We start from the raw sequence: 23166 nt of genomic DNA, 5'->3' as shown, positions 1-23166 counted from the left end.
TGACAACTTCTTGACAGAATTTTTCAGGATATTCAAGTCACATCTTGACATCTCTTCGAGTTATCACCGACAAACAGACGGATAGATGAAAAGATTCAGAGAGCTACTGAAAGAGTACTTGTGTCATTTTGTCAATGACAACTAGAAGAATGGCGTGCAACTACTTGATGTAGCTCCGTTCTGTGGCAATGCCCAAAGGAGCTCAACAACCAACAAGAGCCCTTTTGAACTTGTTACAGGCCAGTTGCCGCTATTACCTCACACAGTGGGCGAACCGTACAAACGAAAGAGTCCCAGGGCATACATCTTCACTAGAGAATGAAGACAGAATACAGAGTTTGTCCGAGCCAATATGGAGAAAGCTTCTAAGCAGATGGAGAAGTGGGCAGATTAGGGGAGAAGACCGCAGTTTCATGTCAGCTGCATCAAGCCATTCAATGCCGACACCAATGACCTGAGCAAAAGTCAGTCTAATAGAGCAGAGTTGAAGACAATGCAACCTAACAGACATATCGTTGTCGTTGAAGAGATCCTTGCAGACAGAAAGTTCATATCCTTAAGAAAGAAGCGCCAGAAGTTCATAGTGAAGTGAAATTGCCTTGATGACAAAGAAATCAGCTAGATTTCAGTGGAAGATATGCCAAGGTTCGGGGACAGAGTTGAAGTGTACCTACCGCCAAAGTCTACGAGGACTTCGACCGCATAAGTGGGGGAGAATGTCACGAGCTAAGCTTGTTCAGGGCATTATGCTTGCCTATGACCGCTTATCTCGTGTGCTTGGGATGGGTTTCCATCATGTAAATAATAGTGTAGGGTTATTTTCTACTAGTAGTGTCTTTGTATACCAAATAAGGCAGTATGACTCCTCGATCACTTTGATGTTTCCTAGTGCCAGGATGATAATTACATTAAAACCTCTTTAGGGAAGGGTGATTATTCATCAGTCATTGTAAAACTCACTAACTATTATCAACGTGTTTAGCCTACTTGCCTCCCTCGCTAAACACACGATATCAACGGAGGTGTTGTTAATGAATTTCGTAGATTCAATGTTTACTGTTTGCTTGCCACTGCTTTCATGAATATTTACTGTTTTCGCTGTCATTTGATTGAATGCTAATGAAAGTGTTTAGTGGATAAATGTTGGTAAACGATTGGCTGGCTAATTAAATAAGAGTGTTTTAAATAACGCCGCACGGCCCTTCACAAGGGTGTGAAAATAGTTGGACCGTGACACATGGCATTGTATTCAATGGCATGTGGTTTGTGTGTGCCATGGCAGAGGTGTGCAATGCATGAGGCCTTTTTTTTGCTATCTTTATTTATTTATTTATTTTTGTTTTGGGTTTTTTGTAGATGATGAAACAATTGAATGTAGTTATATATAATCTCCAGGTTGGATGAAATGTGTATTTGAAGCATTGCACACACTAACCATGAGACAGCTCTTTTGTTGTCTCTTTATTTAATTTTTTTTTTTGAATGTGATGACAAGAGTCTTTTATTTTTTTTCCCATCTTGTGTATCCAGTGGAAATGTGTAAGTTTCTGTTCATGTTTTCCCATGATTAGTGTTTATAGCATGCTTTTGTTCATCTTTTGCTATCATCTGTACTAATCATACAGTGGTACGTTCTGTTAAGGTATTTGTATGTCTGACATACTTAGATCATAGACAGCCAAACATGAAGACATGTTTGCACACACACCACACAATGATAAATCGTTACATTTACGACAATAAACACGACATTTCTGCATTTATATGTGCTAGAATCGTTAGGTACTACTTGATTTTGAGTACATTCTCATACATGGAACAATAGAAACAACCAAATGTAAAAGCCACTTAAGCCAATAAACACTACATTTCACTTTCATCAACAAAACAAAGATATCCTACCTCAAAGCTTACATTCTCCTAACCAAATAAGACACACACACAAGATAGACACTTCCTAAATTCTTCTAACCAAATGAGACACACGCGAAATAAACACTTCCTCATTCTCCCTCATACCCTACTTCTAATACACCTTCCTTATGACAAGACCAAAACTAGTCCCACCCAAATGTCTAATGTTTTGTGAATGACCAAATAAATTGGCCTTGAGTTCTGTATATTATATATAGACTTTACAAAAATGCTATACATGGAAAGTAAATAAGGTCTAGCATGATTCTAGCCCTATACAAGTAAACTATAATATGTCAAGCCCTATACATTTAAACTAAATATATAAAAACTATACAAAATAATGAATTGAAATATAAGGAAATAAATGTGGACTGAAGTAAGGAAAGAAATCTTTTGCTTTGCTGTTTTCTGTTCCGTTGACACCAAAACCCAACACACTATAACAAGTAACAACACCAAGACCAATAAGCTAAATTCAAGACTTGAGCTGGAAAAATGTGTAAACTAAATTCAGCAGCACAAGATTGGATGTCATGTACAGACTATAAGATAGATATCGTGCACATGGTAAATCGAACACTGCTTAACATATACATTTGACTATAGTTCTTCTCCTAAGGCATGGCGATAGCTCCTTTGTCATACTTATTAGATGCTAAATAAGTCATTAAAGAATTCATTGAACTGAAATACTGTATTAAAAGGTTATACCACAAACAGTACAAATACAGAAAGTTTCTTCTGTCCTTGAAGACAGCTCACGCTCTAACTTGCGAATACAGAGAGAATTTCCATAAAAATTAAGTCAAACAATCCTCTTCCAGTGCTTACATAAGACCACAAAAGAAACAGATCTTGATGGAATAAAAACTTAAACAAAATAAACTTTCAAGTAAGCAATCACCAGCTATACTGTACAGTCCACAATGTATAGCAAGGTCATGAAGTATGAGACCCATGTCATATTTTTCACCCACCTGTTCCTCCAGCATCATACTTAGATCTCAAAAACAGGAAATGTACTGCAAAAATAATCTGAATCAATGCTTTCACCATTAACTACTAAATTTTCCTATTTCCCTCTTAAACTCACGCTCTTCTGCTTTTGAGCCAATGCAAAACGTCTTGCCATTGCAGGGTTGTAGAACTTCCTCATATGCTCTGACAGTCTATGGATTGACTGGAGATCACCAACATCTGAGAGATGCATTAGAAAGGAATCAAACTTCTGATATGGCAATTTCATTCCCTTGTTCACAACATCTTCCAAAAGAAATGATGCATCTTCCATTTTATTACAACCAAAAAGCCCTTCAATCATCACACAGTAAGAATCAATATCCGGTGCACAGCCCCTCTTATCCATCTCATGCCAAGTCTCAAATGCCCCATCAGCATCACCCATTTTAAAAAACATTGAAATCAGCATATTAAAAGTTTGCACACTAGGAACACATCCCACCTCAGTCATTTTTCCATAAAGCAGAAGTGCATCATCACCACTCTTATTGTCACAAAGAACCTTTAGGAAACAGTTGTAAGTAACAATATCAGGGGGGTAACCTTTGTTTCCCATCTCTTCCAAGAATTTGTAAGCTTCATCAACCTTCCCAGCCAAACACATCCCTTCAATAACTTCCTTGTATGTTGAAACATCAGGAAGGCAACCACTGTTTATCATATCCCATATCAGCTTAAAGCAATCCTCCATTTTATCATTCTGGACAAGAGCCCTAATCATGATTGCATAAGTTCTCGCTGTTGGAGAAGACATGGTTGAACCTTTCGTTCTCATAAACTCAAAGAATTCAGCTGCTTCCCTCACCATCCCAGCTTTACAGAAGGTATCAACCGCAGTGTTAGAAGTAAAATTATCGGGTGTATGACCCATTTTGATCATTTCTTCCAGCAGCCTCATTCCTCTTGTTGGATTTCTAACCCTGCACCACCCAAAAAACAAAATATTATACGTATTAGCATCAGGCTTAACCCAATTCTTCACCTTCCTAAACATGGCTTCAGCATCCTCAACAAGACTGCACTTGCATAAAGCATCCAAAAGCAAATTAAAGGCGTTAATATGTGGCTGTGTCTTCACCCTTACCTTCTTCTTCTTGGCAAATTTCTGAAGATGGGTTAGATGCTTTTCAGTGTATTGTTGAAGAATCCTCAACAGAACTTCAACAGGAACAGAGTTTTTGCTATTTCTCTTCATGTAATCGAGTATATCACAAACTATTCGAAACTGCTTTACTTTGTATTTTGTACTAGATAGTATGTCAATCATTTCATTATAGGCCAGTGGCTCATGCGCATAATATTCTTGATGGCCCGCCCACGTAAAGAATCTGAAGGCTATTTTCTCCTTAAAATGCAGCCTACGCAAGACCTCAACAACCAAGGCAGACGTCAATCTTGCACCAGTTTGGTCAAGGGCTTTCTCCATGTTATGCTCAGCACTAGAATTTTCCATGATTATCTGGTATACCTTATCGGCTACAGAATTTTCCCCAATCCTATATGTACCAGCACCAAAGTCATCTTTTTCCAACGAGACAACACCAGAAGAAAACGAGCGTGAGGTAAGCCACAATTCAACAGTACGTAAGCTTTTATAAAAAGCAAAATAGGGAATCGTCAATGAAACACAAGAACGAGGGGAGTACTGCAATTTCGCTTCAGGTGAAGAACTCAAATACCTAAAGAAATTGAAACTGTTAAGCGAGAGAGGACTTTCAGAAGCAGATGTAAATTTAGATGCCGGACGCCTGATTCGCAAACCAACTATAGTTCGCAGCATAACACAATTTTTCTAAAGATCTGCACTTGAACAGCTCGGCCAAATTGAAATACGCGTATGGAAAACCCTAATTTCAAACTAGGGGGCAAAAAAACGCATGGCAAATTGGAAATGTACCTCACAAACTCTCAAACACGCGAAGCAGGATTTGTACGTACGGAGATTCGTAACGTGATTGAAGATTCAACAATCGCCGGCAGTCGCGGTCCGCCGCCGGTGAGGCTGCTTTTCCGTCCACTGTCCCTGTTGAAACACACCAATGCAAGCGTGCAACACTAAAAGCAGGTCTACGAAAAAATAGTCTACTGTTCAGTACCTCAGTATCCTGCCCGGGAGCGACGACTGAAGAGACGTAGCTGAATCATGCGGCTATAAATAATTTATGAAAAATTATTGTAAAATTAAGATTTAAGTGTCTATTAGTTAATACTTAATATTAAATTTAAATTTAATTTTATAAATATTTTAAAATTTAAATGAAATTGGTTAATAAATTTAAATACTTCATTATTTCAATTATTTATTATCTACTTTTTGAGCTTTTTTTTTTTTTTTGTAAAGAACTTAGCTATTTGATAAAATTAGCAAGAATTTGCACAAATTAAAATTATAAATTTAATATAAACACTATATTCTTGGTATATATGTAATTAATAATTAAAAATAAATATAATATTATTTATTGTTAGAAAAAATAAAAATTATCATTTTAATTATGACCACTTAGGTCTTAGGTCTTTTGGCATTTTTATTTTTATAAGGTATAAAAATGAAAAAATAAATAAATGTTTCACTTTTTTGATGCTGATTGATTTACTTATTTAGTAAAGTGGTTCCAACATAACCTTTATTTAAAAGTCACTTAGATCAAATAAGCGTAGCTCATGTAGAAATTTTAAAACTGTAACTCTTATTTATATAGGGATATTTAACCCCTTGAAGAGGCTTGCTAAAAGGAAGTAAGGTGATACGATAGAAGGAAAGGATTAAACTTTTAATAAGCATCTATCGGTAACAAGAGAATCTATTATGACAGTGACGAATTCAGGGATTATCGTTACCGAGGGGAGTACATAAGAGAAAAATTATTTTAATTTACAAAAAATATAGTAAATAATTAAGTTTTTCTTTTTTTTTTTCTTTTTTCCTTTCACCCTCTATTTCTATCACAATAGTGAAATTGATGTCGTAATTCTAATCCTATTATATGAATTGAAACCAAGTTGCGCCAGTGTCAAAAAATGTCTTATGAATTTTAATGATCATGTTTTGTAGTTTTATATAATACTACATGCATTTCAAAACAACCACCAAGAAGGTACTATAATTGTTATTCTCTTTTCAAAATATTAACAATGAAAAATGAAGAATTTCTTAATTGCTTGGTTGGCTTGTGACTACATGTAGAGTATGCTTAAATTAACTAGAAGTCTAAAAACTAAGACTAATTTAATTCACGGAATAATTATTCAAATACAATGACAAGGTCGAGAGAAGAAGAGAATAGTTATCCCTTGCATAGTACCTTATTAAGAAATAAGAAATAAACATTTGGAAATAGTTATTTCTTTCCTATTCCTTATTATAAATTTATTAAAAAAAATTCATTTCAATAACCTATTTTTTGTATAATTAATTTATTCTTATTAATAGGTATTTCACAGACCAAATTAATCTAAAACTTATTTATTTAATAGAATTCACATATCGGCCACAAGTCTGACAACAAAACCCATATAATGGCCGATACTATTTTTTTTTAAATGCAAATGCACCATCCTTTGAGAAATATTTAAGTTCCATTCTTGCACGAGAGATTCGACCATTACTATGTATGTAGGGTTTTATTATTCATGATCGAGCATTAATGATTATTGTGGCCAAAATAAATTGTCGATTTTGCCACCAGTAGATTTACCTATCATTATTTATTTATCTCAAGCAATTAACTGTCATCATTTTTATATGCTTATCATATATTAGTTATAAGCGCATATTATGCATGTTTTAAAACTTTAAATTTATTGTTTTGGAGACGTAATGAGAAAATCATTAGTAACATGGACTTAGTGATTTACCCAATTGAGAATTTGAGTAGAAAGTAGAGATAAAAGACAGACTATAAATTGGACTGGTCCATTTTTTTTATATTAATAATAGAGATAAAAGGAAGTTTTCTTAAATTAAAGCTACAAAAAGACAAAAATGCCACCACTGCCCCCACATGTAAGCATATATGATTGATTAATGGCAAACCACATGTAAAGAAAATTGGAATTTTAAAAACACAAGATGGAGTCATTTATTCATTTATTTATTTTAAAAAGAAAAAGAAATCAGAGGAGGGCCATCTGTTGGATATTAATTGGGTAGGAATCAGAAGGCGGGCCATAGAAAGCCCTGCGGGCGAGGACGGCGTCGGCAGCCTGAGTGGGGTGGTAGGCGTCCCAGAAGACGTATGCATTGCGGTCTGGGCAAGGAGAGGCGAAGGGAAGGCAGGTTATCTGCCCTTGGTTCCTCCCTATTCCGCAGCACCCTCTGTCCACCACGCTGAACCCTGCACTCCATTCATTTATTCCCCAATACTTCATTTTTCAATTTGGTCGTAGTTATAGAAATTGCTTACCGTAGGCGGAAGGGGTATTTAGTATGTCACCAAAAACTCTGTAGGTGTTGCCGTAGACAAAGATGGCACCGGGATGGTTACCGTTCAGCTGGTCGACCAGGGATCTGAGCCCTTCGTTGAAGGTACCAAGGATCCGATTCACATAATCGACGCATCTTCCGGGTGGGGCCTCACCCCTTGCCAACTGATTTGGAATGCACCCTATTGGCCCAACCCCCCCAATGAAGAACTTCCTCAGTCCCACACTGTGCAGTGCCTGCAATGCTCACATTAATCCAATCGGGGATAATTATAGGCTAGGGAATAAAGTGATTATACCAAGATTTGGCGGGCATAGTGGTTGAGAAGAAGATTGGCGAAATCAGGGGGCGAGTAAGTGAAGCTGGAGGAGTAGATGGAAGGCAAGAGGTAGTTGTTGATGTAGTCGTTGCTCCCAAACGCCATCACTGCTATGGATTTGGCCAGGTATTGGCTTAGATTCCTTCCCCCCATCATTCCTCTTAGCTGCTCCAATGTGCTTTGAAAGTTCAGCACTTGCTGGTTCAGGCTGAATCTCTCTCCCTGCATGCCTACACGCTTATTACTAATCTACTAATCTTTCTATCTGTCTTGTTTTATGTTATGCCTAAAACAAGTTGGATGAATGCATAACAATACATATACAAGTCATAGCAATTCCCTCTACTCCCAAATTTTTCACTGTATTTCATTTTATTTTGCTAGACAAACATAATCTTTGAATTTTTAACATTCAAAATAAGAAGTACTAATCTTCTTGAGGTATGGTGTCTTAAGAAGAGGCATTCTCGTAAGACAAAAGCTCGCTATAATAAAACCATGACAGTGATGTTCGAGTTATTGGAGGAGAGTAGTGGGAACAGGGTACGTACGTAGTGTCGGCCAGTCTCATCGAGGATGCCAGCAGCTGCGGAAGCATAGTTGACACCGCCTAGGACTCTGGCTCCTCCTGTGTTCGGATCTGCGAAGGCTGGCGCAGACCCAACCCCCAACTTCTCTCCTGTAAATCCAAACCAAACTCCATTTCTAAAAGTAAAATCCAAAGCAAATGCTATTAAATAAAATATACATGTACCGGTATCTACCTACACAGCACGCATAGAGCTCTATATATGGAATTATTTTTTTTCACCATTATAAAAAGTACCAGATCATTTTTAAATTTTTATAAACATCTCTATAAAACTTTTGGACTAACGTATTTTTTAAAATTTTCTATACAATTGTTGAAAACGTCAAAGTTTGTGTTATCTGCAATTTCTTTTAAAAAAAATAAGAAATACAAGGACGTCGCCTCAATTCCTCATAGAAATATTTAAAAACCTAATAAAGATGAAGTGATATTTTCATAATTCTTTAACAAAATGGAATTAAAATAAAAGCAAAAATTATTTCTACAAATCAACAACTAGCGTGTGCTGGTCAAGAAGTTACCGAGCATATCAACGAAAGTTCTCCCATTAGAAAATCTCCCAGAGGCGCCTCTATTGAAGTCACATCCATAAGGGAAGTAATTTGCCTTCGCAATGGAGCTGAGGAAGTTGTTGTTCCCAACATCAACCAGAGAATCTCCAAACACAAACATTGCAGGAACTCCCTGCTGTGATGCTGCCACAACACTTAAACACTGCAGCAACAGCAGCAGCAGGGTTGCTAAACTCGGCCCTTCATCATCACGCTTTGCCATCTCTCTATATTTTGAGAAGACCATATGATGGTCTTTGCAGTTCAAGAAAGAGGGGCTTCATGTGGCAATTTATAGGTGCAGGCGTGTCAAGAGATGAAAGAGACAGTCCACTTGAAAGCTCAGAAGCGCATGTAAGCAAAACCCCATGAATTATGCTTCCTCCGGATAGCTTTTCCTGGTTTTAGGACTTCACCTTTAACTCCCTGCTTTGTCCTTTTTTTCCTCCTTACTTGATTTAGGCGTGACTCCCATGCACATTGGCATGTAGGAAGTTAGCAGTGTCAGGGATAAAGCCATGCTTTGACAGCAGCAATGGAATAAATGGAGAAAGAGTCTCAGTGAAAAGAATGATTAATATTTTAATAATCATTTGCAGTGTGTTCTAATGTTTTATAATCAATCAGTGATCGCCGAGTACAGCAATTACATCAGACGCGCAATATCTTAAACAACTTCATGTATGGTCTGCTAATGCTCGCGCATAATTACTAATTACACTGTATTGCATCCACTGAGCTGCATGAACAAAATTGGTGACCCCATTCACCGACCCCATGGCGCCTAGCTCTCGGATGTTCGGCTTCTCTTCTCCTCAATGCCTGACAGAGAAAATCTCAGTCTGAGGACTTGGAGAATGTCCTCCATTTTTATATCTTTGAGTGCCAGCAAAACCATGGCATGATAGAGCACATCTGCCATCTCTGAAGAAGCTAGGGACTTATCCTCATTCATCTCCAATGTTCAACATAACTCATTTACCTCTTCCCTGCATAAAAAGAATGAATCAGCTTTCTTCAAACATTAAATTGAAATATTTATGGTGTTGCCAGAACCATGTTGTAGTCCATTATTTTCTTTTCTACACCCATTTTTAAAGTGGGGAGGGATGAATGATGAACCATATCAATTGAAAGTCAATTACCTACTCTGTTTGGGACTTTTAGAATTCAAATTGGTCAGAATTTAGATAAAACACAGGAGGAAAGTGTGTTTTAGTTTCGTTTAAATCACAAAAATCCAAACCAAAGCTGAAATCCATGCCTCCAAACAACATATCCTAATTTCTAAGCAGAACATAGCAATATAGTACCAGATTTTCGAGCACAGCAACTCGTCATCAAGCAATAATCGCTTGGTCCATGAAGGTTTTCCAACTTGTGTCAATGCTAGTCCTGCCTTCCGCTGCGAGATTGTAGACTCTAATGAATACAAAGTGGTCAATGCCAACCTGTTCTCAACAACCTGCAACAAACAATCCACAACAAAAAAGTCATTGAAAGTCACAAAGATCCAAAAACTGTTTTCATCATACGGTAATGGTGCATTCCTCATCAACAGGCAATGAAAAGATAAGACTGTAAACCTGTGGTTGTTTTAAGAAATCAAAAACCGATGAATAATAGCAGGTTTCTGACCCTGTGTGACAAGTAGGCCCATCAGGCTTCCCAAGGTATATAATCTGAGAAACAGAACTGGGATAAAGTCATCCAGACAGGAATCAGGATAACCAAACAATAGCTGAATAGTCTAACTAGAAGCCATCAATACATACAGAGTCACGATCACAATCAAGAAAGATATCATGAATGTTGATGAAGTTCATGGAAGTTTCTCCCTTTGTCCACAATGTTGACCGTGAACGGCTGTAGAATGTAGCCTTTCTAGAAAAAATGGTTGCCGCTAGTGCATCTTGGTTTACAAAGCCTTGCATTAAGATGGCTCCCGTATCAACATTCTGAGCTATTGCCACCGCCAAACCCTTGTCGTCCCATTTTACAGTGTCTAACAGCTTCTCAACCTAAAATTTACAACGTCAGATCCTCTTACTTATTTGGTAAAATGCCAAAACCTAGAAAGGGAATAAACCAAATAGAAGAATGCACGTCATTTGAAAAGCAAATGAATTTTCATATTTTTAAGGTTGAAAAATATAAATAGCCTTAGCTTAGACACAACTCTTCTCTGCAGGATGTAAAAGCTGTGCACTGCAACCTACATAGCCTCCTAAAAGCCAACTTGCATGAGATGAAGACTACATTGGTAAAATATAAACCTTCCTGATGGTTTATTCAGAACCAAGATACCAAGATCAAATAAAAACTTCTACAGGGTTAAAAATAATTGACAAAATACTTACATGAACAAAGCAACCTAATTTTTATTTTATATTTAAAAACAAAAAAACAAGCAGAGAAAAAGTATATCATTCGCATAACACTGGCAAGAAGACACAAAATTGGAGTAATCTGATTCATTAAAAATTAGCTAACACAAAAAGGAAATAGTATTTTGGCACTTACTACTAGAGGGAGTAAAAATTGAAAGGAAAAAGTGCAATCACCAAAATGTAGTTCCTAAATGGGAAGTTTACTCTAATGTCATAATATATTGAATTAAATGAGATATGGAGTCCAGATGTAGCCTGCAGCACCAATTTCTATTTACTTGGGAACAACAAACACCATGATGAGATATCAACCATCAATACTGGAAACACACCTGCAACGCTTTGCTTCTCTTTCTCAGATAATTAATAGTCCCTACCATTGTGTCCATAGAGACCTCACACATGTCTGGTTCAATCTTAAACTGGACAGAAATGTTTTTCTTCAAAAAATCATATCACACTAACAAACCATCCAAACTTTCTAATTAGGAAAATGAGAATCATATAAACAGAGTTCAAATAGCTACTTGGATAAAGGAAATAGGATATTGGAAATTGCCACTAGGAGGAAAAGACAAAAGGGAAAAAATCCAACTGCCAGTGTTTAGTTCCTAAGAATCTTCTCTCCGAAGTGTGAATATATTGAATAAATGAGATATAGGGCCCAGATGTAGCTCGAAGAATCACCAAATACTGATTACCGGGCAACGATGAACCCTTTCAAGAGATATCAAACATTAAGACAGGAAACACACCTGCAATGCTTTGCTTCCCTTTCTTCTCTTTCCCAGACAATTAACAGTCCCTACCATTGTGTTCATAGAGACCTGACAAATGCCTGGTTCAATCTTAAAGTGGACAGTGGGAATTCTTCCTCAGATAATTAATAGTCCCTACCATTGTGTCCATAGAAACCCCACACATGTCTGGTTCAATTTTAAACTGGACAGAAATGTTTTTCTTCAAAAAATCATATCACGCTAACAAACCATCCAAAATTTCTAATTAGGAAAATGAGAATCATATAAACAGAGTTCAAATAGCTACTTGCATAAAGGAAATAGGGTATTGGGAATTGCCACAAGGAGAGAAAAGACAAAAGGGAAAAAAATCCAACTGCCAGTGTTTAGTTCCTAAGAATCTTCTCTCCGAAGTGTGAATATATTGAAGAAATGAGATATAGGGCCCAGATGTAGCTCGAAGAATCACCAAATGATTACCGGGCAACGATGAACCCTTTCAAGAGATATCAAACATTAAGACAGGAAACACACCTGCAATGCTTTGCTTCCCTTTCTTCTCTTTCCCAGACAATTAACAGTCCCTACCATTGTGTCCATAGAGACCTGACAAATGCCTGGTTCAATCTTAAAGTGGACAATGGGAATTCTTCCTCAGATAATTAATAGTCCCTACGATTGTGTCCATAGAGACCTCACAAATGTCTGGTTCATTCTTAAACTGGACAGAAATGTTTTTCTTCAAAAAATCATATCACACTAACAAACCATCCAAAATTTCTAATTAGGAAAATGAGAATCAAACAAACAGAGATCAAATAGCTACTTGCATGAAGGAAATAGGATGTTGGAAATTGCCACAAGGAGAGAAAAAACAAAAGGGAAAAAAATCCAACTGCCAGAGTTTAGTTTCTAATAATTTTCTCTCTGAGGTGTGAATATTGAATAAATGAGATATAGGGCCCAGATGTAGCTCAAAGAATCACCAAATACTGATTACCAGGCAACGATGAACCCTTTCAAGAGATATCAAACATTAAGACAGGAAACACACCTTCAATGCTTTTCTTCCCCTTTTTCTCTTTCCCAGACAATTAACAGTCCCTACCATTGTGCCCATAGAGACCTGACAAATGTCTGGTTCAATCTTAAAGTGGACAGTGGGAGTTCTTCAAAAAATCATATTATACTGACAGGCCATCCAAAATTTCTTATTCAGAAAGCAAGAATCAAGGATATAGAGTGTAAATAGCTACTTGCATGAAGGAAATAGGATATTGGCAATTGCCATAAGGAGGAAAAAACAAAAACAAAATGCAACTGCCAAAGTGTAGTTCCTAAGAGATCTATCCTCTGAAGCATGAATATACTGAATTAATGAGGTACAGTGTCCAGAAGTACCTCACAACATCAGCAGATGCTGATTGCCAGGCAATGATGAACATATTCAGGAGATATCAGACACAGAGACCAAAAAGCCACCCTCAATGTGGCTTCTCTTGTCTATAACAAACAAGTATCAGTCCCTGCCATCATGTCAGTAGAGATTTGACAATGTCTGGTTCAACACTTCAACCTTACATGGGACAGTTTTAGAAAAAAAAAAGGAACAGAAAAGAAACCCATACTGAAAATTGACAAACCATCCAAAACCACTTATTCAAATCACGAGGATCAAGAAAATAGAGTGCAAAATTTTTGACAGAAGTTAGCTGCTCACAAGAAGGAAATAGGATATTGGCGATTGCTACTAGAAGGGGGAAAATAAAAAGAAAAAAAATGCAATTGCCAAAGTGTAGTTCCTAAAAGGGATGTTTATTCTGAGGTCTAAATATATTGAATTCATGAGACATGGAGTCCAGGTGTAGCCCAAAGAATCACCAAATACTGATTACTGTGCAAAGATGATCACCTCCAATAGACATTGTACACACACAGGAAATCCATCCTCAATGCTGTTTCTCTTTCTTCTCACTGCCAGACAAGTAAAAGTCCCTACTATTGTGTCAGTTCTCGATAGTGACCCGACAGTGTCTGGTTCAACCCTAAGTGGGGAATGAAGTTTTTAAAAATCATACCATACTTGTAAGTCATCCCAAAATTCTTATTCAGAATATGGCACTCAAGCAAACAGAGTGCAAAAAAGAGCACCTAGTAAATTTAACAATGATAAAAAATTCTATATTAATATGATTACAGCAAAATAAAAAAGATCAGTTAATTCTCAAAAAAGTTAGTAACATTGATAATGGAGATGTATACATATGTATATATATATATACACACGTATAAAATTTGAGAGCAAAAGAAGAGATTTCATTAGAAAAAAAATTTACAAAGAGGAGAATTAGACGTCTCCCATCAAAATTTGGGAAACATCCATAAAATAAAGAAACTAAAAACATAAAAAAGTAATTTGAAATATCAAAGCAAAAAAATTTTCCAATCTCGCAGAATTTCCAAAAAGCTTGCTCCCTTAAAACAACCTGAGCCAACACACCATAGAGAAGCCAAATAATGAATCTTCTCCCAAACCAGCTGCCTGCTCAATTTTATCCCTGAAAAAATCCTTGCATTTCGCTTCAACCATGAACACCACAGCACTGCAAATATTCCACACTTCCACAGAGCAGTCCTATCCTTTTTCACTTGAAGCCCTTAAAAGGGATAGCCAACATTCCATCCACGGTTGGTAGACAAACCCAAGCTTCTCTTAACATGCCAAATATATTATTCCAGACGCTCCAAGAAAAATCAGGGTAAGAACAAATGAGAAGCTGACTCAGAATTCAAGTAACAAAGCACACAAACATCTAGCAATAAGGCCTTCAAAGATCTCCTAATTTGCAACAGATTACTAGTATTGATTCTATTAAGCACAGTAAACCAAATGAAAGCCTTAATCCTTGGGGGAGCTTTAGCCTTCCAAATAGAGGAAAACAGGAGTTGGAACGGATCAAAAACTTGAAAAAAGATTCACAAGAATAAACCCCTGAAAGATTCAAAGCCCAAGACTGAGAAATGTTTGGAGATGACATCAAAGAGAAGAAAGTAAAAATGATCAGGATGGACACCTTCAAAAGACACAAGCAGAGAAACGGTTAGATATGTAGAGTCCAGATGTAGCTCAAATAATCACTAATGTTGACCACTGGGCAACGATGGACACCTTTAAAAAACATCAGCCAGAGAAATGGGAATCCCATTTTCAATGCTTTATATCTCTTTCTTTGCTTTGCCAAACAAGTAACAGTCCCTACCATTATGCCAGTGGTAGACACCTGACTAAGTCTGGCAGATCCATATCGAAATTGAGATAATAAACAATAAACATACAAGAAATGAGGTCATAGATGACAACCCCAATGTTTTAAAAGGCTCTATCGGAGACGAGGTGTCACGCCCCAAACCCGAGGGGGGTCTAAGGTCCTACTATCTATAAATTTTTTGTAAGAAATAAAAACAGCGGAAGTAAATAAAATCTTGAATACTTTTATACCAGAATATTAAATAACTATATTACAAGAGTTTCTAAAATATCAAAATTTAACATTCTTTAAAATTCCAAAATATAAAAACATCTCCAGCTGATACTATTCTAGTATTTACTCAAAACAGCCTTCTCTAATCTCGCCCACGTGCTTGCTCCTACTTATATAATATATATACATATTATTTTATTATTTACTGTATGTATTTTTTTAGGAAGGAAGTGTAAACAGAAGTAGAAATGGGATTCCAATAAAAATATTATTTTATTATACATATATATTATATTATATTACCTACTCAACTCATGTATACCTATTTTTTGGGTCATTACATGAGGAATGCCTAAAATTCCTTCAGACTCAGCCTAAAGTGAATAATCTGAAAAAGCCCAAATTTGTACCAAATAGGCGCTTTTGCGCCTTTTTAGTTGAGGCTTATCATTTTGAGGGTGTGAATCTCAAGTTAAAAACAATATGACATCCAAAGGAATAAAGTTAGAAAAGGTCTGCATGGACAGCTTCAAAAGACATCAAGCAGAGAAATGTTTAGCGATGTAGAGTCCTGATGTAGCTCAAATAATCATTAATGTTGATTAATGGGCAACAATGGACACCTTCAAAAGACATCAGGCAAAGAAATGGAATTCTATCTTCATGATTTAAATCCCTTTCTTTGCTTTTCCAGACAAGTAACAGTTCTTGCCATTATCCCAGTGATATAACCTGACTAAGTCTGGTAGATCCATATCGAAATTGAGATAATAAACAATAAACATACAAGAAATGAGGTCATAGCTGACAACACCAATGTTTTAAAAGGCTCTATCGGAGACACGGCATGCCTAAAATGCCTTCAGACTCCGCCTAAAGTGAAAAATCTGAAAAAGCCCAATGAATTTGTACAAATGCACACTTTTGCCCGTATTTAATTGAGGCTTAGCAAGTTGGCATTTTTAATGTGTGAATCTCAAGTTAAAAACAATATGACACCAAAGAGAAGAAAGTAAAAAATATGGATAACACCTTCTGAAGACAAAGCAGAGAAATGTTTGGAGATGTAGAGTCCAGATGTAGCTCAAATAATCACTAATGCTGATTATTGGGCAATGATGGACACCTTCAAAAGACATCAAGCAGAGAAATAGGAATCCCATATTCAATGCGTTATATCTCTTTCTTTGATTTGCCAGACAAGTAACAGTCCCTGCCATTATGCCAGTGGCAGACACCTGACTAAGTCTGGTAGATCCATATCAAAGTTGAGATAATAAACAATAAACATACAACAGATAAGGTTATAGCTCACAACCCCAGTGTTTTAAGAGGCCCAATCGGAGACGAGGCATACCTGAAACGCCTTGAGGCTCAGCCTAAAGTGCAGAATCTGAAAAACACAAATGCATTTGTATGGAATGCATGCTTTTGCACCTTTTTAGTAGGCTTACCATTTGAGTGTGTGAATCTCAAGTCAAAAACAACATGAAATCAAAGGGAAGAAAGTAAAAAAGGCCTGTTGCCTAAAACAGTCATTTTTCCTCACAATAGAATGCCTAGAGATGTAGAGTCCAGATGTAGCTCAAATAATCACTAATGCTGATTATTGGGCAACGATGAACACCTTCAAAAGACATTAAACAAAGATATGGAAATCCCATCTTCAATGCTTTGTTTCTCTTTCTTTGCTTTGCCAGGCAAGTAACAGTCCCTACCATTATGTCAATGGTAGACTCCTGACTAAGTCTGGTTGCACCATATAGAAATTGAGATAACAAACAGTAAATGTACAACAGATATAGCTGACAAAGCCATGTTTTAAAAGGCTCAATCAAAGATGAGGCATGCCTAAAATGCCTTAAGGCTTAGTCTAAATTAAGAAATCCAAAAAGGCCAACGCATTACACACCGAGGCTTACGTATTCATACAAAAATTACAAAAAAGCACACTTTTGCGCCTTTTTAGTTGAGGCTAAGCATTTTGGGTGTGTGAATCTCCAGTTAAATTTGAATAGAACATTTTAACTATATGTTTATAAGAAAGGAATGTCATAATATGCAGTGTTTTAGAAAGCAAAGGCATGAAGCGAGGCATTTTACCCCTGATGAAGCCTGGCACAATCCTCAAGGCATTAAAGCACAACCTCACCAGCCGAATCTTTGTCCCATAGTGCACTAGGCTCAACTTTAATATAGCGTGTATAGATTTATTAAAATAAATTAAAAGTTGTTTTCTGATTTATAAAACTAAAAAATAGTTTAGAAAAAAATATATATATCAACCAAGCTATCTTCATTGCCCAATCAACGCAATGCCCTTATACAGCCACGTGCCCTTCTTGAATGAATGTGATTGCCTTTCAACCTAGTAAAAATGAAAGTTTGTAGGTTGCCTTCTCTCACAATTTTCTTTTGAGAAAGAGATTGCAGAACAGTTTAGCAGTGAGACTTGAATGGAGAAAGTAAGATGCAAGTACCAAAGAATAGGGAGGCACTACATAGGAAGTAGGAGGGGGAAAGAAAAAGATAAGGACACTAAATCATTGCATCTAGATTGCATAAGAGAGAGTCCAAGGAGGACACTAACCCACCATTTCATTTGACCAATTGACATAGGAAAGGAATCGAGGAAGGAATGAAATGAAATCAAGCCAGGAATGGAATTGCTTTTAGAATGCAATTACTGCATTTGTATCATTATATTTTATTTCATAATAGTTATTTTTATTAGTAATATTATTTTTATTGTCGTTATTATTATTTTTAATTTTTAATAATTATTGTTATCCTTAAAATAATTATTATTTTTCCTTTTTTATTATCATTGGTATTGTTGTTATTATTATTTTTATAGTAAGAAATATTATTTTATTGCAATTATTATTAGTTGTTATTATTATTTTATTATTTTTATAAGAATCATTATCCTTAAAATAATAATTATTAGTTTTCCTTTTTTATTGTTATTGTTCTTGTTGTTATTATTATTTTATAATGATAAATATTATTGTCATTGAAATTATTATTAGTTGTTATTATTTTTTATTATTTGTATACAAAGTATTATCCTTAAAATAAAAATTATTATTATCATTTTGGCCTTTTTTTATTAATATTGTTCTTTTTGTTATTATTTTTTATAATAATAAATATTATAGTTATTGCAATTATTATTAGTTGTTATTATTTTTATTATAGTAGTAATAGCAATTAGTATTATTGCTATTTGTTGTTTTTATAATATTTTTTATTATAAAATGAGTTTGATTCCATAGATGAAGATAGATTCCAACCCATCTGAACTAGAATCACAATTTCCCCATTCACAAGAGTTGTATTACAACCAGAATATAATTCTGCCCTTGATTCCACAAACCAAACACAGGAATGCAATTCCATTCCTGAAATTTGATTCCATCCAGACTTGATTCCGCAAACCAAACAGCGGGGTAAGTCTTTGCAGGGAGTTTTGCTCCAAGGAGCCCTAATATAACTCGAGAGACCATGCAGTCAATTTTTGCTTTAGCAATTGACTAATATGAGTCATTAGCCTTGGTAAGATGACATAGTGCAATATGCCACCTCCATTGAACTTTCTAAGGTGCATCAAAGATGTAAAAGAGTAGAACACTCTAGAAAAATGCAACTTTGATCACAAACTTTAACCTATTTATATGAGGTATCATGCTATCATTGTGGTTTTGAGCATAAAGTATACACCAAATTGAACTCCATGGCCCAACCTCCCCAGCTTGGCAACATTGTCGCACTTAACCTAATTGTTAAATGCAACATAGCAATCCTAATCTAACTCTACAACAATTAAACAATACAGATTACTAACTTTACCAAACACTTTAGCATTCTCAACAAGGATGGCTGCCCAAAAAGTATGGTAGTTAGATCAATGCACCCAAAAAAAAACACCTAAACAATAACTGATGAAAGCCAAGGCTTTCATTAAAGTACCTTTGATTCAACAAAAGGATCCTTCTGTAAATTCTTAGTAGAAGCAAAAGCTAGATTACTACTCTTCTTATTTTGATTGCCTCCACCAAGCTCACGAATAGAAAGAAACAGACAGCCTCCCGATAAAATTCTTGAAGATTGAAGACACTGAAAAAAAGAACTGCCATTGAATAAACAAGTCCAAACTCCTATGTCCTTCTCATAGCAATATCAATTCGTCCTGCAAATGAAAATGCAACATTCAATTAATTTACCAGAAGGCAGCAGTTCATATCATGCACAAACTTGGAAATAACTGAGGTTATCCACAAACAATCAATTCTTCTAGCAGATATTTGACAACAGCAATTTTTTAAATAAATCAAAAAAATTATAACATTTCCAGACCATACATTATCAATAGAGATTGATAATCATTCATGGAGAGCCAAAAATATACCAAAGGTAAAGGCTTTTTGGTAAATTGCTATATTTAACAGAATTAACACACACTAATCTGTTGCAAATTCATAGACGACACATCTCTCTTTCCCATGGTATGTGGGTTGAGTGTTATACTAGTGGTGAGGAACATGATCATTTATTTCTTCATTGCTTTGTGCCTTGGTGTTTATAAATAAATATTTTTTGTTTGAAGGTAAAGTGTTAGATTCATCCTCAATCTTTGGATGATTTCATGTTGATTGATTTTGTTGGCTTTGGGAAATAGAAGAAGGTGAAAGTTTTGCGCCAGTATGCAGTCTCCGCGGCTATTTGGGTAATCTAGTTCAAAAGGAATGATTGAATTTTTTAAGATCGTGATTCATCTATATATCTGATTCGAGCAAGATGTTTTATTTCTTTTATATTCTTCCATGGGTGTTTTCTATTGCACAATTTGGTAGCATGGCCTTCTCATTTATTCAGCATGATTGGTTGGCCCTTTAGATTGGTTTTTTTCCCTTTTTCATAATAGCTTTTTTAGATTGTTTTTTTTTTCTTTTTTTCATAATAGCTTTTGTTTTTACTCGTCTGGCATTATGTGATGATTTCTCATCCTCTTTGTACTTTCTTCCCGCTTAATGCCTTTCTTCTTTCTCTATTAAAAAACACAACCAGACAAAAGCAAAAGCAAATATACAAAACAAAGTCAAAAAATTAATGCGCAATACGAATTCCTTCTTAACTTTCAAAACTAAGCAAGTTACCAGCATGACAAAAGGGAAAAATAATAGACAAGTTCTACATTTCTGGTAACAATCAGAGTCAAATTTGATGTTTTGCCTTACTACCATACAGCATTTGTTGATGACAATAAAGAAATCAAAAGCAGCCCATTGTTTTCAGTAATACTTAGGAGCTGTTTGGTATCACTATCAAAAATTATGAAAACAAAAAAAAAAATAAAAACTTGAAAAACAGAAACAGAAACTAAAATAAACCAGCAGCCTGCTTGATTAATATTTGAAAAGCTAAAAAAAATAAAAGACTTATTTATGAAATGCTCATTTTGGTCTCTAAATCAAATAATAATATTATAAGAATATTAAAATAATAAAAGCACAAAATAATACAAATCTATAATAAAACTAAAATTTATTATAATTATTTTATTTGTTATATTTTCAAAATTCAAAATAACAATCTTATTGTACATGAAAATTGAAAAATAGTAAAAATATTTTATAATTGGCTTTTATTATTTTTCAGGTTTTTTGAAATTTACTTATATTTTTATTTTAATTATATTTAAATTTATATGGTGATTATCTTTAAATTCTAATTTAAAAGTGTATATAAAATGAATGGCTGAATCCAAAAGACCAACGAATAAGGTGATCAGCAACAACAATAGCTAGTTAGATGGATAGGATTGGGAGAAAAAGAGAACAGTTGGGAGAAGACTGAATACCTCCAGCATGCCACACAAACTCCAATACAGTGGCATCACAACCAAAAGATTTAAGACCTCTTGCAGCAAATCAAAAAAGATGTCGATAAAATGAGTGGGGGAGAATGTTAGGGAGGTATAATGTAATAGGATAATAGGAGGGAAGATAATGACCCTATATGTTACTGTCCATGGATTTGTATTGACAACTAACTGTTTTCATTAATGCTTGTATTATTGCCTTCTTGAATGAATAAAAACCCTTTTATAGTTATGTCATACTATGTACAATTTTGATGCACTTTATTGATCTATGGATGCCTTCTGCATTAATAACTCTTGTATGTATAAATTGTGCTTGCCTTTAATATTACTCTCATACCACTAAGGTTGAGAGCATGCCAGCAAGCTTGAATGTGTGAACATTGGCTGAGTTGGTTGGGGGGGCAGCTGTAGACTTGCGCCTCACAACCCTCATTAGTGTCAATACTTGTGGGTTCCTGACAGTTGTGGGTTTGCTCCATTTCAATTGCATTTCCTTCTGCTCTCAAGATAAAAAATATTTGTACTCATTTATTAATAAATTTAAGACAGTGGAAACTTTCTATTTAGGTCTTTTGACAATAAGTCCCCTGTATCTTATTGGAGTTTTGCAATAAAGGACCTTATCTCTAAATTGGAGCAATGTTCCCCATCCACAATCGCTCCTGGAGCAATAAGCCCCCTCAGTTAAAAAATAAGCGAAAATTTCACGCATTCTTTCGGTTATCTGCCTGCACGGATAGGTTGTGCTCCTTAAGCAATGGTAAGCACCTTTCCAGAGAGGAAAAAAAAAGGATTTCAAAAGCATCAAATATCAACCAGAAGATTGATGGAAGAATCTGACCCAAAGTCAGGGTTGTGTTTAACTCTGTGAATAGGCTGGTCGAAGTGATCGTTGACTGCCACCTTTCCCGTCTCTAATTTTCTTAGAAACTTCGCTCAAAGTCAAACTTTAAGGTTGCTAAAATCTGGGATCAGGGTATAGTTAGTCGCTTCTCTCTCTAGTCATTAAAAATAGAGATCCTAAGAATCCACATTCAGTTCTAGTAAATAAAGAGAGAAGTTGCAAAGGCAGTTCAGATTCCCAAAAAAAAAAAGGCCTTTCAGCGTGAAGAACAGAGCATTGACCAGGATTGACATACTAAACTGTTTTTGATATTTCAGAAGCGATTTGCAGATACTTTTTAAGTTCAAAAGGCGCTTTGCTCCGGCAGTTATTGTTAGGATGGAAACAGGGGATCTGGAGCGGGATGGTCGCCAACATCCTTGCCCCGCCCACAGCCCCATCCCCAAATCACGTGGAGACCCGCCTTTTACCGGAGCTCTGAGTAACGCCCCGAAAAGCAATCCTACCGCCTGAATCCACCCAGCAAAGTTGAATGAGAGAGAGAGAGAGAGAGAGAGAGAGAGAGAGAGAGAGAGAGAGAGAGCGAGAGTGAGACAGACCAACCTTGGACAAAGAGAAATAAAGCTGCGCGGCAGTGCGGCAATGCGGACAACGGGATGAGCTCCGCCGGCAACACGGCGATGTGGGCAATGGGATGAGCTCCGGCGGCAGTGGGCGGTGTGGCGGCGTTGCACCCAACGGCCGCTGGCAAGTGTCGAAGTCTGGTAGTCCCAACAGTCCCTACCGCTAGGGTTTGTGGGATCATATATATTAGCTCTAATCTAATCCAATGTTCCATTTTTGCCCTCCTTTTTATTTTTTATTTTTTATTTTTTATTTTTTATTTTTATTTTTATTTTTTTGTCAAAATGTCGTTATATACATATATATATATATATATATATATATATATATAATAGTAGAGATCCCAATGCGTATTTACTGTTTAGACCTTTTAC

General features: G+C 35.8%; 3 protein-coding genes across 7 annotated transcripts; all 3 read right to left on the bottom strand.

Annotated features, from left to right (window-relative positions):
• Window positions 1-2592: 2592 nt before the first annotated feature.
• Window positions 2593-5065, bottom strand: LOC131150571 (pentatricopeptide repeat-containing protein At1g73400, mitochondrial). 4 transcript variants are annotated; one of them, XM_058101380.1, is made up of 2 exons: window positions 4835-5057; window positions 2593-4616 (listed from the first exon to the last, which is right to left on the bottom strand). In XM_058101380.1, exon 2 carries the CDS (start codon window positions 4388-4390, stop codon window positions 2990-2992), a length of 1401 nt encoding a protein of 466 aa, XP_057957363.1. In that variant the 5' UTR covers window positions 4391-4616; window positions 4835-5057; the 3' UTR covers window positions 2593-2989. The 4 variants fall into 4 exon arrangements, with proteins under 4 accessions (XP_057957363.1, XP_057957364.1, XP_057957365.1 ...); XM_058101381.1 differs by having other exon boundaries at window positions 2593-4458; window positions 4835-5047; XM_058101382.1 differs by lacking the exon at window positions 4835-5057 and adding an exon at window positions 4617-4714 and having other exon boundaries at window positions 2593-4458.
• Window positions 5066-6834: 1769 nt separating this feature from the next.
• On the bottom strand, window positions 6835-9072 carry LOC131150572 (GDSL esterase/lipase At1g71250). Its single transcript, XM_058101384.1, has 5 exons — window positions 8796-9072; window positions 8234-8361; window positions 7662-7904; window positions 7344-7599; window positions 6835-7274 (listed from the first exon to the last, which is right to left on the bottom strand). Exons 1-5 carry the CDS (start codon window positions 9070-9072, stop codon window positions 7054-7056), a joined length of 1125 nt encoding a protein of 374 aa, XP_057957367.1. The 3' UTR covers window positions 6835-7053.
• Window positions 9073-9387: 315 nt separating this feature from the next.
• Window positions 9388-22950, bottom strand: LOC131150573 (histidine biosynthesis bifunctional protein hisIE, chloroplastic-like). Of its 2 annotated transcripts, XM_058101386.1 has the most exons (7): window positions 22772-22932; window positions 22464-22677; window positions 19410-19629; window positions 10601-10846; window positions 10412-10507; window positions 10139-10290; window positions 9388-9814 (listed from the first exon to the last, which is right to left on the bottom strand). In XM_058101386.1, exons 4-7 carry the CDS (start codon window positions 10757-10759, stop codon window positions 9790-9792), a joined length of 432 nt encoding a protein of 143 aa, XP_057957369.1. In that variant the 5' UTR covers window positions 10760-10846; window positions 19410-19629; window positions 22464-22677; window positions 22772-22932; the 3' UTR covers window positions 9388-9789. The 2 variants fall into 2 exon arrangements, with proteins under 2 accessions (XP_057957369.1, XP_057957368.1); XM_058101385.1 differs by lacking the exon at window positions 22464-22677 and having other exon boundaries at window positions 22772-22950.
• Window positions 22951-23166: the final 216 nt, after the last annotated feature.

Source organism: Malania oleifera, chromosome 3 (genome assembly GCF_029873635.1).
Source record: "Malania oleifera isolate guangnan ecotype guangnan chromosome 3, ASM2987363v1, whole genome shotgun sequence".
In the NCBI taxonomy this organism is placed as follows: domain Eukaryota; kingdom Viridiplantae; phylum Streptophyta; class Magnoliopsida; order Santalales; family Ximeniaceae; genus Malania; species Malania oleifera.
This window is presented reverse-complemented; position numbering and strand designations above follow the sequence as displayed.